This window comes from Vanellus vanellus, assembly GCF_965231255.1.
Source record: "Vanellus vanellus genome assembly, chromosome: 5".
Taxonomy (NCBI): Eukaryota; Metazoa; Chordata; class Aves; order Charadriiformes; family Charadriidae; genus Vanellus; species Vanellus vanellus.
In genome coordinates, this window is record NC_138910.1 from 51,413,799 (window position 1) to 51,426,645 (window position 12,847).

Genomic DNA, 12,847 nt, shown 5'->3' on the forward strand with positions numbered 1-12,847 from the left:
GGGCAGACGGAGCCAGTGGCTCCTGGGTGTTATGGAGGGTAGGAGGAGTAAATGAAGAGATGAACAGAGACTTTTCTGGCTTGTTTTTGGATCCCGACCATGAAACCATGCTGCTCCAGAGCCGGCACCTGGCTCTGCTGTCTGGCCCCGCCAAAAAGAGACAGTCTGTCTGCCTTGTGCTTTCGGGGCGGCTTTGAGAGCCCTCCTGACTGTAGTACTGCCGCACGTGGGAGGCTCCTCTCTCTGTGTTGCTGCCTGAATGCAATTAGGCATTAATGAGTCATTAAAATAAATCTCTGTTTCTACTCCAAGCGAACATGCCGGGGGGATGCTGACAGTCGGAGCAGCAGGTCTTGCATCATGCGCAGGAAGAGGCTGCGCTTCCCCGCGCCCTCCTCCCCAGGGCCCGGCCACGGCGCCCTCCATCTCCCTTTGCCGTGGAAAAAAAAAGGACGTTTCCTTTCCCAAGCACCGTGCAGGTTTGCAGCTACTGCGGGAGTGGGATTAAATTATAACCGGCCCTAGGGTTGGTTTTTTTTTTGGAGGAGCGGCGGTCTGAGGGTTATCTGCTCCCTGATGCTGAAGGGCACCTGCCCGGCTAAAAGTAGGCCCCAGTTTTCGGCTCCAGGTTTGTTAAAGGTGCTGATGGCAGCGTCCTTTGTAACACGTATCTGGATCTGGTGGGCAGCTGGGGGCAATCTCAGCTGTCCCCAAGGCTAGAGGGAGATGAACGTGAGGCGAGCACCAAAATGTGAAAGGGAAAGTGTGGTGCATCACTGACAGACATCCATATAGTTTTCCTGTCTGTAAATGGGATTTAAAGAGAGCTCATGAGCCTAGAGGGATGCTGGTGGCCCCTCTCCTCGTGGGCAGACACAAGGCTCATCTTCCTTCATTCCACCCAACTGGTAAATGGTCCAGTTACCCCTAATGATGTCTTTGCTAATTTAATCCCTCAGCGGTGGCTGTCTCGCTGGCATGCTCGCAGGCAGGCAGGAGGGCAGATGCTGGCAGGACACGAGGAGATGTCCCCTGCGTGTCCCCAGCGAGCAGCATCCCCCAAATGCATGGTCACTGTTTCAGCCACCGGCCCTATAGCGTTGTCCAGGCTGTGGGAGAGCACGAGTTAAAACCAGTGATTGAGCAGGAGAATTAATTTTATATTTCATTTTAGCAAAACAAATAAATTGGGTGACGTCGAGGCACGACAGATCCGCCCCGGCGCGACTCGGACAGCGTTGCCCGAGTGCGCTGTGCCGGGGGGCGGCTGAAGCCGATGGGATTACAGAGGCTCCAGCCTCAGCCAGAGCTTTTCCCCTGGGCTTTTGCTTTCGGGAGCAGAGCTTGCTGCTACACGGAAAGGTTTTGCACAAGTCATGTTTCATACGTCAGGCTGGGAGCAACAGGGATGGGGCAGCGAGGGCAGATCCGGGTGGGAATTGAGCAGAGGATTTTCATGGGAGTGATGTTAATGAGGCGGAAAGGGTGAGACGGCGCCGATGTCCAGAGCAAGGAGGGAGACAACGAGGTGGTGCCTGGAGGAGAAACTGTCCTGGGGGTTGTTTTAAAGACAGCCAGTGAGAAACTGGCTTAACGAAAAAAAAATTCTTTAGTGGGAAACTCGCCGCTGTGCTCATTTGGATCTTTTGGGGGATCCTCTGCGGGGATGCTCTGGACTGTGTTGCACGATGCTTCTGCTGGGATTGATCCTCCTCTTCCAATTTATGCCTGGGGTGAAGATGCATTTGGTGTCCCTGCATTCCTCGGTGGGATTCGCCCCGCTGGAGAGCAGAGCACACACCTTCCCCTGGTAGACCAGCAAGAAAATCAAACTGGGAAGAAAATCGTATCTTCATGGGCTGTGCTTGCAGCCCCCAGAGAATGGAGGGATCTGGCTGAAGTCTCCATCCCCTTCCTTGCCCTGCTGGAAAGAGCCCATCGGTGTGAAAATATATGGGCGTTGAGGAGGTGAAGGTTTCATCTTGGAGCAATGAGGGTGCTGGAGAAATACCCTCCCGGGGCTGGGGATGAACAGCAGAGCACCCTCGAAGGGACACTGTCTCCGTCACGCTGCCGGGGAGGGTCTCCAGACTGCGGGCTCGGCAGGATCCTGATCCATCCCCTGGACCTTCCTCCTCACTGAGGCCTCGGCGTGGAATGGCTGATGGCTGAGAGCTTTTAAAAGAGGCCCCTGCTGCCCCAATTTACTTTGCTGGTGCCTTCTCGCCTTTTCCTGGGCAAGCGCTGGGAACGCTGGCTGATGCAGGGGAAATACCGGAGCTGTGCTGGTGCTTTACCAGAGGGTTAAATCAGTCGTGGGGTACCTACACTGGTGCAATGAGCGTGTGCGAACACCAAGGGTGATGTCAGGGTGGAAGCAAATAACCCTTCCTGCTCCTTTCCGTGCTCATGAGGATCCCTCTCTTGTGCTGTGCACTGTAAACACCCGGGTGCTGCTGTGGCAGGGGGTCTTAGGGGCAATATGGGGTGCAAATCACACCCAAGTCCTTGCTCTCCGGGGCCGTGTCCTCCAGGGATCCGTGGTACAGCCCAGGATCCAGCCTAGGCTCCAGCTCTCTGCTGGCTGTGGTCGTAGGCACGGTCCGGAGCCTTTAGCACTCGTATGTGGCAAAATGCTCTGCCTTTTTGGCAAGGGTCGGTCTCGCCTGGGGCACACTCAGCATTCTGGCTCCCCACGGCCTCACTCTGCTCCCGGTGTGGATGCTGCTGCCGTGGCTGCTCGTAGCAGGGGTTATTTGGGTACTGGGAGGGATGGCGCCCACAGGACGGATGCTGGTCATGTCCTGGTTGGCTCCGGAGAGCCCGCGGGGACCTGACGTGAGGCATAATTTCAAAAGCCCTCCTCCGTGCAACTTGGCTTGATGCCACCAGTTTTGTCCCTGGTTGTTTGGGACCATGGCAGAGCAGCTCCCTGGCACGTGTGCCGGGGCTCGGCCACAGCTTTTGCCAGGAGCAGCCGCGGGATGGACTCTGGGGCCAGTGGCAGGAGATGAGCCATGTGGGTCAGGCCAGGGACGTTTCCATCCTGCTTCCCACTGTGGGCTGCCCACGTCTGATGCCTTCACCGTGTTTGGGGCTGCACATCACCCCTTCCCAGCGCTGCACCCACCTTGTGGCTCCTGGACTGGGCTGGTCAGGAGCCGGCTAGGCAAAAGCAGTGGGTAGGAGATGCAGTGGGGGGATGAGGAGGGAGTTATAATTTTCCTGCCCTGGGTTTTAAGCTGTCCTGCGATGAGGAGGGGCTGCAAAGGGGACTTGTCCAATCCAGGTGTAGCCCTGGCTGTGCCACGGGCTTTGCAATAGCATGTTGATGTGTGTGCTCAGGGGGAACAGAATGCGGTGACGGTCCCTTCCGTGTCCCTCCATCCCTACGCATGGCTCCAGTTAATCCTCACAGGCAGGCAAGATAGGATCTGAATAGTGGCTTAAGGAGATAAAGGGCAGATGAGATGCCCAAGTAATGAGATACTGGTGTAATCCGCACCTGAGACATTCCAGGCTGCAAAGCTGCCCTTCCTCTGAAAGTCTGTCAGGAGGCGTCCCTGGGACAGGGACGCGGAATGTGCCAGCTGATCCCAGGATGTCCTGGGGCTTTGCACACCCCAGCGCTGCTGTAGCCGGAGATCGGAGGGAGATGCTCTCTCCTACATGGCTGTAAAAGCAATTGCCGCTGGCGGGGAAGGTCTCCTGGGCTCCCACAGGGCAGGATGAGGCCCAACATGGGAGGGAGCGAACCTGGGTTGGCAAGAAGGTGGGTTTCGGCAGAGTTTGACGACCCAGAAGAGGGGATCTCCTGAGCTTGGTGGGTCAGGAGCGTGGTGTTAGCAGCAGGAGCGCAGTCCTTCGTGCCGACCCAGGAGCTGGGGTCTGGCTGGCGGCTTCCACCCTTGAAGTGGTTGGATTTTTGTTAATTGCAATTAGTATCTTGCCTTTTCCACAAACCTTTTGCAAGAAAAGAGCTGGTTTCAAAACCTTGTTGGTATTTCTTCTTTCCCATCCCTCGGCTGGGGAGGAGGCGGCGGGGACCCCCCCCGGGGAGCTGGTGCAGGTGGTGGATGGAAAGCAAGGGCGGGCTTGCGGCAGGGCATGGGATTTTTCGGTTTTGATGGCTGACTGCAAATCACTGGAGCCTCAGCTGGGGGACAGTGTCACCTCTGTGACCTGGCTGTCCTTGTGGTGGCCGGGAGCAAGGAGCCGGGTGTTGGCTGCGGTTTCCCTTGCAAAACTGCTGGGCCAAACCCCGCGCAGCTCGAGGCACCAAAGGGCACGAAAAAGCCTCAGGTAGGAAATGGGTTGCACAAAACACCCTTTCTGCCAGGAAAAAGCCTTTTTTTGGTGTTCTCTGCAGCAGGCGGGCTGAAATCGAAGTTTTCCTAACCGCCGCTGTGATTTCTGTCCACGCGCTGGTCCGAACTCAAATATAACTCAGCAGAACCAGCTATGGAGCCCAGCGCCACTCCTGGGGGTGTTGTTGCTGCAGGAGGGAGCGGGGTTGCTCCTGTTGCCCAGTGCCATAGGCAATTTCTGTGCCTTAAAGATACTTTTTCCTCAATATATTTATTAACAGTATACCAAAAGTCAGAGGACTGGCCCCATACCAACCCCCCAGAGATGATGGGGCTTAAGCAAGCTTATGTGCAAGCGCAAATCAAAGCAGCAATTTGTAACTCCTCCAAAAATCAGTGTTTGCAGGGCCCGGGATGGGCAGCAGGTTCGGCTCCCTGGCGACCCCTGTGGATCCCTTAATTAAAAGTTTAAAGGCTTCAAAGTGACCCAGTGGTTTGGGACCTGGGCAAGAAGCCCGGGGGCGAGTGCTGGGGCTGCTGGGGGGGGCTGTCAGCTGGGTGCAGCCCCCGCATCCTCTTGCATCCCGCGTTGCCATCGCTCTTTGGGTGAACTTTCATTTGGGCTCAGCTCATTTGGGAGGGTCCCCTTGTTTCTATTTCCCCACAACTCGGCTCGTACCCTTACACCTTGCAGCGCAGAACATCCCACGTGCAACGAGTTTGCAGGATCTCAGCCTTCCCCGTGCACCCATCGTGCCCCATGGCTGGGGCAGCCGTGCTGCTCGTGTCCTCCTCCTCCTCTCGCTGAGGTTTTCAACCGTGGGTTAACCCACCCGAATCCCGCCGGGCTGAGCCCGTGTGGGGCAGGACGCAGCCACCCGGGAGCTGCCCTGTTGTTTGCTGCCATAATTTGTTTTGAAAAGGCAGCCCCTGATGCTGTTTTTTTCCAATTAGGCCCTGGGAGATGATTCTGGTAAGGCAGCGGCTGGGCTAATTTACCAGGCAGACATTTCATTGAATTAGCCCATGAGCTGTGCAGAACAAAACCGGGAGAGCAGAGCCCGGGCTGGGGCAGGACTCGTCGGCGATGTTCGGCATGATGCTCATGGCAAATAGCCGTGCTCTGCCCGAGCCTAAAGCCTGCTCCTGAGCTCTCGTGTCAGTGTTTGACTCTTGTCGGATGGGGAGGTGAGCTTGGGGCTGGTGGGATGTGCCGGGAGAGGAAGGACGGGTGTTCCTCAGCTGGGCTGAGAGTGCTGGCGGCTGCCAGAAACCTCACCATCGACTTGCAAACCGTGCAAAACTGCTATGGACGTCATTGAAGGAGAATAAATATAGAAGCCTGCGATGCCACCCGTTCCCAGAGTCACTTTTCAGGCCGTAACTTTGCGCTGTGAGGTGACATCAATTAAAGAAAATGTATCTCTGCAGCAAGCGGTTTTGCACGCCTGCCTGGAGGAGTTCGATACGGCCGAGGACCCTCCCTCCGCCTGCTCCCATCCCCATCGGGGACAGCATGACACCACTGCCTAGCGTTTCTAATCGCTTCCCGAAAGCCAGTGAGGGGCAGGGAGGGTAACGCAGCCCGGCTGGTACAAATCCTCATTTTATTCAGCAATGGTTTGTGCGCCAGAGGGCCCCCACACCCGCCCTTGGGTTGCAGCCCCCTCTCCTGAGCTGCCCAGGAGCAGGTGAGCAGCGAGCGTCTGCTCAGCGTGGGATATTTAAATATTTAAATGACCCTCAACTCCCTTTTTAAACCAAAAGGAAAAATGGGACTGCGCCCTGGGGAGTTTGGCTTTGCAAGTTGTGCATCCCCCTGCGATGCCTCCGCATCCCGTCCCGCCGTGGGAGCAGGAGCCGCGGGGCTCAGCTCGGCTCACGGTACAGCCCGAGGCTCTTAGAGGACTCCTAAAAATCCCTTTTGTCGGGATGGGGTGGTGTGGCTGTGTGGTGCCCGAGCCCGGGGGGGTGCTGAGGCAGTGGAGCCCAAAATGCCCCTTTCACAGCAGGTTGGGATGTGTTTGGGGAGGACAGACGGAAAATGGATGTGGGGTGACCCCGGGCGGCAGGGATGTGGCTGCTGGGGCTGTTGTGTGGTCCGTGCAAGGGCTGGAAAAGGCTGCTGTGGTTGTCCTGCCCCTTTTCTGGGCATATTTACCTTATAATTCCTGAGACCCCAATTACTCCTGAGACTGGGGCTCTTACTCCTTCCCTGGGAGGTGTTACATCCCCTTCTGCCTCCCTGCAGAAGGGAGCTGTGGGTTAGAGAAGGCTGTTTTATGGGAACAAACTATTTTATAGGCACAAACTGGATAGAAAATTAACTGTTAGGCTGCCGGTGAGCAGGATTTGGGGGAAGGAGGGGAGGAAACTTCCTCCTTTCTGAAAGCATGACCTCCAAAGAGATGAGGAAAGGCAGCGCTTCTCTTCTGCTTTGTTTTAGTTTTTACTGGTTTCGGGGGGGGGGGGGTGTTTGTTTTGGTTTGTTTTTTTCTTTTTTTTAAACATTCTCTGTTTTAATAAGCAGGAGCCTGGCTCCTGAGCGGTGCCAGTGAAACACTGATCCCGGCAGCCCCAGAAATGGGAATGCTGGAGATGGGGCACGTGGAAGCCCAGCCATCCTCGAGGAAGCGCCGGTCAGACTCAGAGGTGACCAAAAGCTCTCCAAGGCTGGTCCCTCTCTGCGGAGGGTCGTTCTCCGAGGCCGATTGCTTGCTCCAAACCTCAAGCTAATTGGATGCTGCTCTCCGAGCTCTAAATCAAATCACAGCTCCCATGAAATGAAGTTTTCTGGATGCGAACAGCCGCCTGCATCATCTATCACCACCCGGATTGTAGTGCGTCCCCTCTTGGGGGTCATCGAAGGTCAACGATTGCCTTTTCCAGCCACACACCATCAGCTTTTCCTTGTTAAGGATGGCACCTGGGGAGGCGATAACTCTGTCGAGGGCTCCCCCATGTGTCCCTGGTGCCCCTCGCTCTCGGCAATGTTTCGGGGTGCAGTTTGGTAACAGGGTGCAGGAGCCGAGCGTGTTGGTCTCTATTATTAGCTCTGCGTCAGGTCCCCTGATGGATGGAGATATTAGCTGAGTTATGGACCTATTGATTTCTCAGGGTTTTTTTTTTTTCTTTTGTTTCGTGTGTGAGAGCGGTTAGAGGAGGAAATCCAATGCCTCTCCGCCTTTTGGCTTTGTATGGGAACTTTCCAAGAGCTGAAAATCAATTTGTGGCAGGCAGGATCCTGCAAATCACTGCAGGCGAGTGAGGAAGGTGGGTGATTTTGGGGGGAGGGGGGTTCCCCGCGTTGCCCGCCAGCACACGTGGCAGCGAGGGACTGGGGCGGAGTTGGGCAGGTCACATCTGGAAGCTGCCACCTCCTTCCGTCAATTAGGGCCGCGTGGCAAGCAGGTAATTGGATCTCCTCGGCTGCAACCGGCTGGCACTTGGGCCCTATCAATTAGCCTTGCTCTGGACGAGGCACAGAGGGATGCGGGGACCAGTAATGAAATGCAGTTGCACCAGGCATCGCCGGAGGGCGGGGGTGATGGGGGCGATGGGCATGGGATGGCTCCTGCACCTGCTTTCTTGGGTGCATCTCACTCACTTTTGCTGAAATTGCAGGTTTCAGGCACGGGATCCTGGCAGTTTGGGTTTACCCACCTTCACAGCACCCACCTTTCCTGCTGGTCTCCCTAAAAAAGCAATTTATTTAGCCATGCTGCAAGGGAGAGAGGTGGCATCAGTGGGGATGGGGACACCAGGCAGCCCCCTTGAGCGGGGGGGACAAGCTGACAGTGGGTTTTTCTCTTTGTCCTCCCTCCCAGGGCTGCCAGCGTCTCCCCATGGCCATGCAGTGCTGCCTGTCCCGGCCGTCTGTCCTCGGGTTGGCGTGACCGTGACGTCCTGCCTGTCCTTTTCTGGGTAGGTGCCCATGGGGTGGCGGGGGGATGCTGCCCTGGAGGGGATGGAGGGGAGAGCTCCTTTCCCAGCAGCATGTAAAAGATTGTCCACTTGCGCAATGATGCATCCGCCTCCTCCATAATTAATTTTAAAGAGGAAAAAGCTGAGTGCTGACTAAGCCAGGCCTTCGCCCTGCGAAGCTGCATGATTCCCGAGCCGCTGATAGCACAACCTTGACCTGCAGAGTATTTCTTCGAGCTTGGGAAATGCCTTCTTTCCCTGCTCCAAATTAAAAAAAAAAAAAAAAAAAAAAAATTATCATCATCATTATCATCTGCAGGACCCAAAATGCTTTTTGCACCATGGAGGCTCCCGGGGGCGCAGGCACGTGATGAGCCCTGTCCCTGTGGGATGCGGGACGCAAAGTGAGGCTTCCCGCAGGTCCCAAAGCAAGGCAAATTCTCAGGAAGCGGGGAAACGTGCGGGAGGGGTGCTGGTGGGCCACGGCTAACCTCTCACTCTGCTCCTTCCAGGTCCAACGCCTCCGTCACTGAACGTAAGTAGCCCCCAGGTCCTGTGGCATGGGGACGGCGGTGGGGGCTGCTTGGCTCATACCAAGCCCATGTTAGACCCATTGGTGCCTAGCAGGCAGCTGGGGCACATTTTTTGGGCTCAGACTGCCAGAGTTGTGGAGTTCCAAGGCTCCCCTTTGGCTTTCCTTGGTGGAAACCCAGGTTTTCTTCTACGTTTTGAAGCAGAAGCTGTATTTTCTGCTGGGAGCATGGAAATCAGCCCTTTTGGCTCAGCAAGGAGGGGGAGGCTCTGCGGGTGGACTGCGGGGTTGTTTCCCAAAGACCCCAAGCCAGAGGCAGCAATGGCAGCGAGGGGACGCGATGCTCCATCTCTCGCTAAGAGGAGAATGATATTGGGTGATAGTTTTCGAGTTGGGGAGGGAGGAACAGGGGATGCGATATTTTGGGATGCCTCCTGGGCGTCACATCTGTGATGTGACAACGAAGCCACGGTAGGTGTCTTCCATGGCCCTGTGCCTTTCAGAGTTTGATGGAGAATCGGTCGGATGACAGCGGGAACTGTTGTTATCACCGGGGGAATCCTAGCGACGGTGATCCTACTGTGCATCATTGCCGTGCTCTGCTACTGTAGGCTACAGGTGAGCACCGTGGCCGTCCCCCATCTTACCACGAACCCCATCAGCGTCGCTGCTCCTCAGGCCGAACTGCTGGTGCAGGAAGGGGTCTCAAAAGGGGTTTCTTGCCTGTGATGGGCAGGGAGTTGAAAACCCCTTTCCCCTCAGATGCTGCAGAGTTACATCCTTTCCTCCTCCCGGTGCGGGAGGACTCCCCTAAGGCTTTTGAGGCTCTGCAGCAGTTGCTAATATAGGTGTAGGCTTGGCTGGGTTTGCAATACCAGATGGAGATTTTGATATTATTTTTTTTTTTCCCCACTGTAAATTAAACGAGGAGGCTTTCAACAACAGCTAGCTACAACCTCCTGCTCTTTAAAAGTTAATGTGAAGTCTGTGCCATGCAGCAGCGCCCGTGTGATGAAAAGCACAGTGGTTACTTGGAGGAGTTTCCAACTGGCACGGTTAAAATACCTTCCCCTCGCAAACCTCACTGGGAGGGGAGGGGACGAGTTCCCCATCAGCTGCCACCTGCGGCACGCTCAGGTCCAGGTTTTGTCCGGCTTCTGCTGCTTTGCAGGACTCGGGTACCGACGGAGCGGAGTAGCGAGAGGCCGGCGGAGGGTTTCCCGGGCAGGGGGATGAAGGGAGCGGGGATGTGGCAGTGCTGGCTGCGAATCCCAATCTGCCCACCGGCTGCTCCGCTTCCCCTAATACAACCCCTTCTCTTTCCTGCAGTACTATTGCTGCAAGAAAGATGGCTCCGATGAGGAAGAGGAGGAGGAGGAGGAGGAAGAGGAAGAGCCCGACCTTCCCACACACTCGCACCTCGGCACGTGCAACGCCTGCAACTCCCGCATGGTGGATGGCCAGGGCAGCCCCGCTCCCCCCGCCAGCGAGCTCAACCAGCACGGGGTTCACAACTACTGCCCGACCTGCTCCCCCTACGGCTCCCCTTTTTACATCCGGACTGCCGACATGGTGCGCAACGGGGGCGAGAGGGTCACCTACACCCCAGCGTGCTACAAGGAGATGGGGCCGCCCATCAACATGGCCACCTTGCAAAGCTACCCGGTGAGCCGCCACAGCCTCCTCCGCGAGAGCTTCCCGAACCCGCGGGCTATCAGCACGGAGGTGTAGTCACCATTGCCACTAGCACAGGGTGCCCCCAGCTGGCACCTGCTCGAGGGAAGGGGCTTTTCACTTGTCTTTTTTCGGGGGGGGGGGGGGAGTTCCCGCAGAGAGGACCCCGTAAGCCCAGCTCAAGACCAGCACAGTCCTCCTGCTGAGCTGCCCGGCACAGCTAAGCTTTACGGGCAAGAAGACGAGAGAGACCTCGAAGGGCGACGTTAAACCGGCCATCTCTGAACCCATCATAAGTGTCATTATTATTCTACTCTGTCTCCTGAAGGGACTTGTCTAACGAGGGCTATGTACAGTACAACCTAATTTAATTACCCAAGGTTCCCCCGACTCCCTGAGCCCAGAGCGGGGCCTCCGGTGTCCCCACACAGCCACCCAAGGCCATGCCGCTGCTGCAGGCACACGGAGCAGATGCGTGACCACCCACCAGCTGCCACCCCCAGCAAATCCCACCGCTGAGCTGGGAACGGCAGCGCTCCTCAGCGATGGGAAAGCAAAGAAGGGAAGATCCAGATCGTCCTGCTCCCCTCATCCCGCGTTAGTTGCCGCTAGCAGTTAGCTTTTATGTTCGAGTGAAGATAGGACGCCGCCTCCCACCCCGCTTTGGTCTTTTCACGTGCTGAAGAAGTTCAAGACATGAATTTAGATCACTGCCAGGGGAGGCAAAGTTGCTTGCAAAACCGCTCACCTACGCAAACAGGCACAGGCTGATCCTTCTGCAGCCGAAGCCCCCACCTCTTCTACTCTTCACAAGCTTTCTTAGGAGCGATTTTAACTTGGACCCATAAAAATGGCAAGATTTTACTTATGGGAAAAGTTGCACCCCGAAATGACTGCAGTTTTGGTCACCCTCAGCGTTCAAAGCCCTACCAGCCCACCCTGACAGTTCCGGACAGCCAGAGGAAGGTTGGTTTTAAGATGGCTTTTGCTTTTGACAACAACAGCGGAGACCACCGGGTCACCTCTCCTTCTTTGCAGGGCCCACGACCTCCCATGGAAGAGTGATGTTCAGGTGGTCGGGGTCCCCCCCTCTTTTGGTCTTGGAAGAAGAGGGTGCAAGACCCGAACCTGGGTTCACCGGCTCTGCGGCTGGTAATGACAGCCAGTGACTCTGCCTTTCTGCAAAAAATGAATGTGGGAAAGTTCTTTCTTCCTCCATAAATCAAATTAGGTGAAAAATTACTAAAAGGACATCTCCATCATTCACAGGCACTTCCATAGCAACCGGTGCAGGACTGCTCGGCTGAGCGCTTCCCATTCATGGCAGGGAGGAGAGAACCGGACAGCAACGATCCCCACAGCCATGCGGATGCTGTTGGAGGCCATGGCAGGAAACCCTTGTCATGCCTTTGCAATATAGGGTATGACTGCTCAGAAATGTGGTTTGGGGTTTTTTTTCACCACCATAATTTAGAAATAATCCTGCTGCTCAAAAGACTTGGACTTAACCTCCCCGTTTGCGCACAGAAAAAGTAGGTCTTAGTATGGAGGAGCACTCTACGTGAGCCACAGATGTCTATGTTACCAGGCAAAAGGCTAATTTACACTTTGGACCTGCTCATGCCTTGTCACCTCTGCTCAAACTACCCGAAGAAAAGGAGTCAGGTGAACGCCAAACGTGGCGACTGTCCTGATAACCAAACACCTTGCCCCAGCTCACATTTTGCACAGCCTTTTGAGCAAACATTGTGCACCATCTCCCCCACCCCTGGCCCAGAAAGACATTGCATTGCCATTATCCTGAGACTCGGTCTAGCTGCCTGTTTTTTACAGTCTCCTTCCGTTCTCCAAATAGCGATAGTGGGTCTTTAAATGTCCTCTCATGTTAAGGGCAGGCAGGAGGGAAGATGAAAGTTAGCAACAGCAAAGCGCTCTGGATCCCACTGGCCAATAGTCCGTAGCTCCTATGGCTTCCCATCCAGCCAGTACTCCTCCCTGAAAATACAGTCTGTAACTGGAAAAAAAAAAAATCTTGGCTCACTCAGTAAATCCCAGCCTTTCCCGCTAGAGCATCTGCTCAGCTAGGTCTCCATCCTGCTGGGAGCCACAAGAAGTTAATATGTCCCAGCATGACCTGCAGGCTGTCGCCTGCACAGCTCTGCCAGCTGGCCCAGCAATGCCATCCCCTTGAAGGGCACAGGGCCAGCTCGCGGGCACGGTGGCTCCCGGCATCCGACTCTACCTCTTGGCACGCAGCGAGGCTTCCCACCGCAACAGCAGCATGTGCAGGGCCGTGACCTCCGGAGGGTGGAAATAACACAGGGGGCTTTTGCTTCTGCGGGTCACCCTTCTGGTGAAAGGAAGGTGACTGCATCGTCATCTTCATCACATTAAGTATCACCTGTCACCT

At 55.8% G+C, this 12,847-nt stretch overlaps 1 protein-coding gene across 1 annotated transcript; it reads left to right on the forward strand.

Moving 5' to 3' along the window:
• Window positions 1–9,288: 9,288 nt before the first annotated feature.
• FAM163A (family with sequence similarity 163 member A) lies at window positions 9,289–10,494 on the forward strand (the record flags this gene model as incomplete). Its single annotated transcript, XM_082483306.1, has 2 exons — window positions 9,289–9,381; window positions 10,093–10,494. 2 exons carry the CDS (start codon window positions 9,289–9,291, stop codon window positions 10,492–10,494), a joined length of 495 nt encoding a protein of 164 aa, XP_082339432.1.
• Between the last annotated feature and the right edge of the window lie 2,353 nt (window positions 10,495–12,847).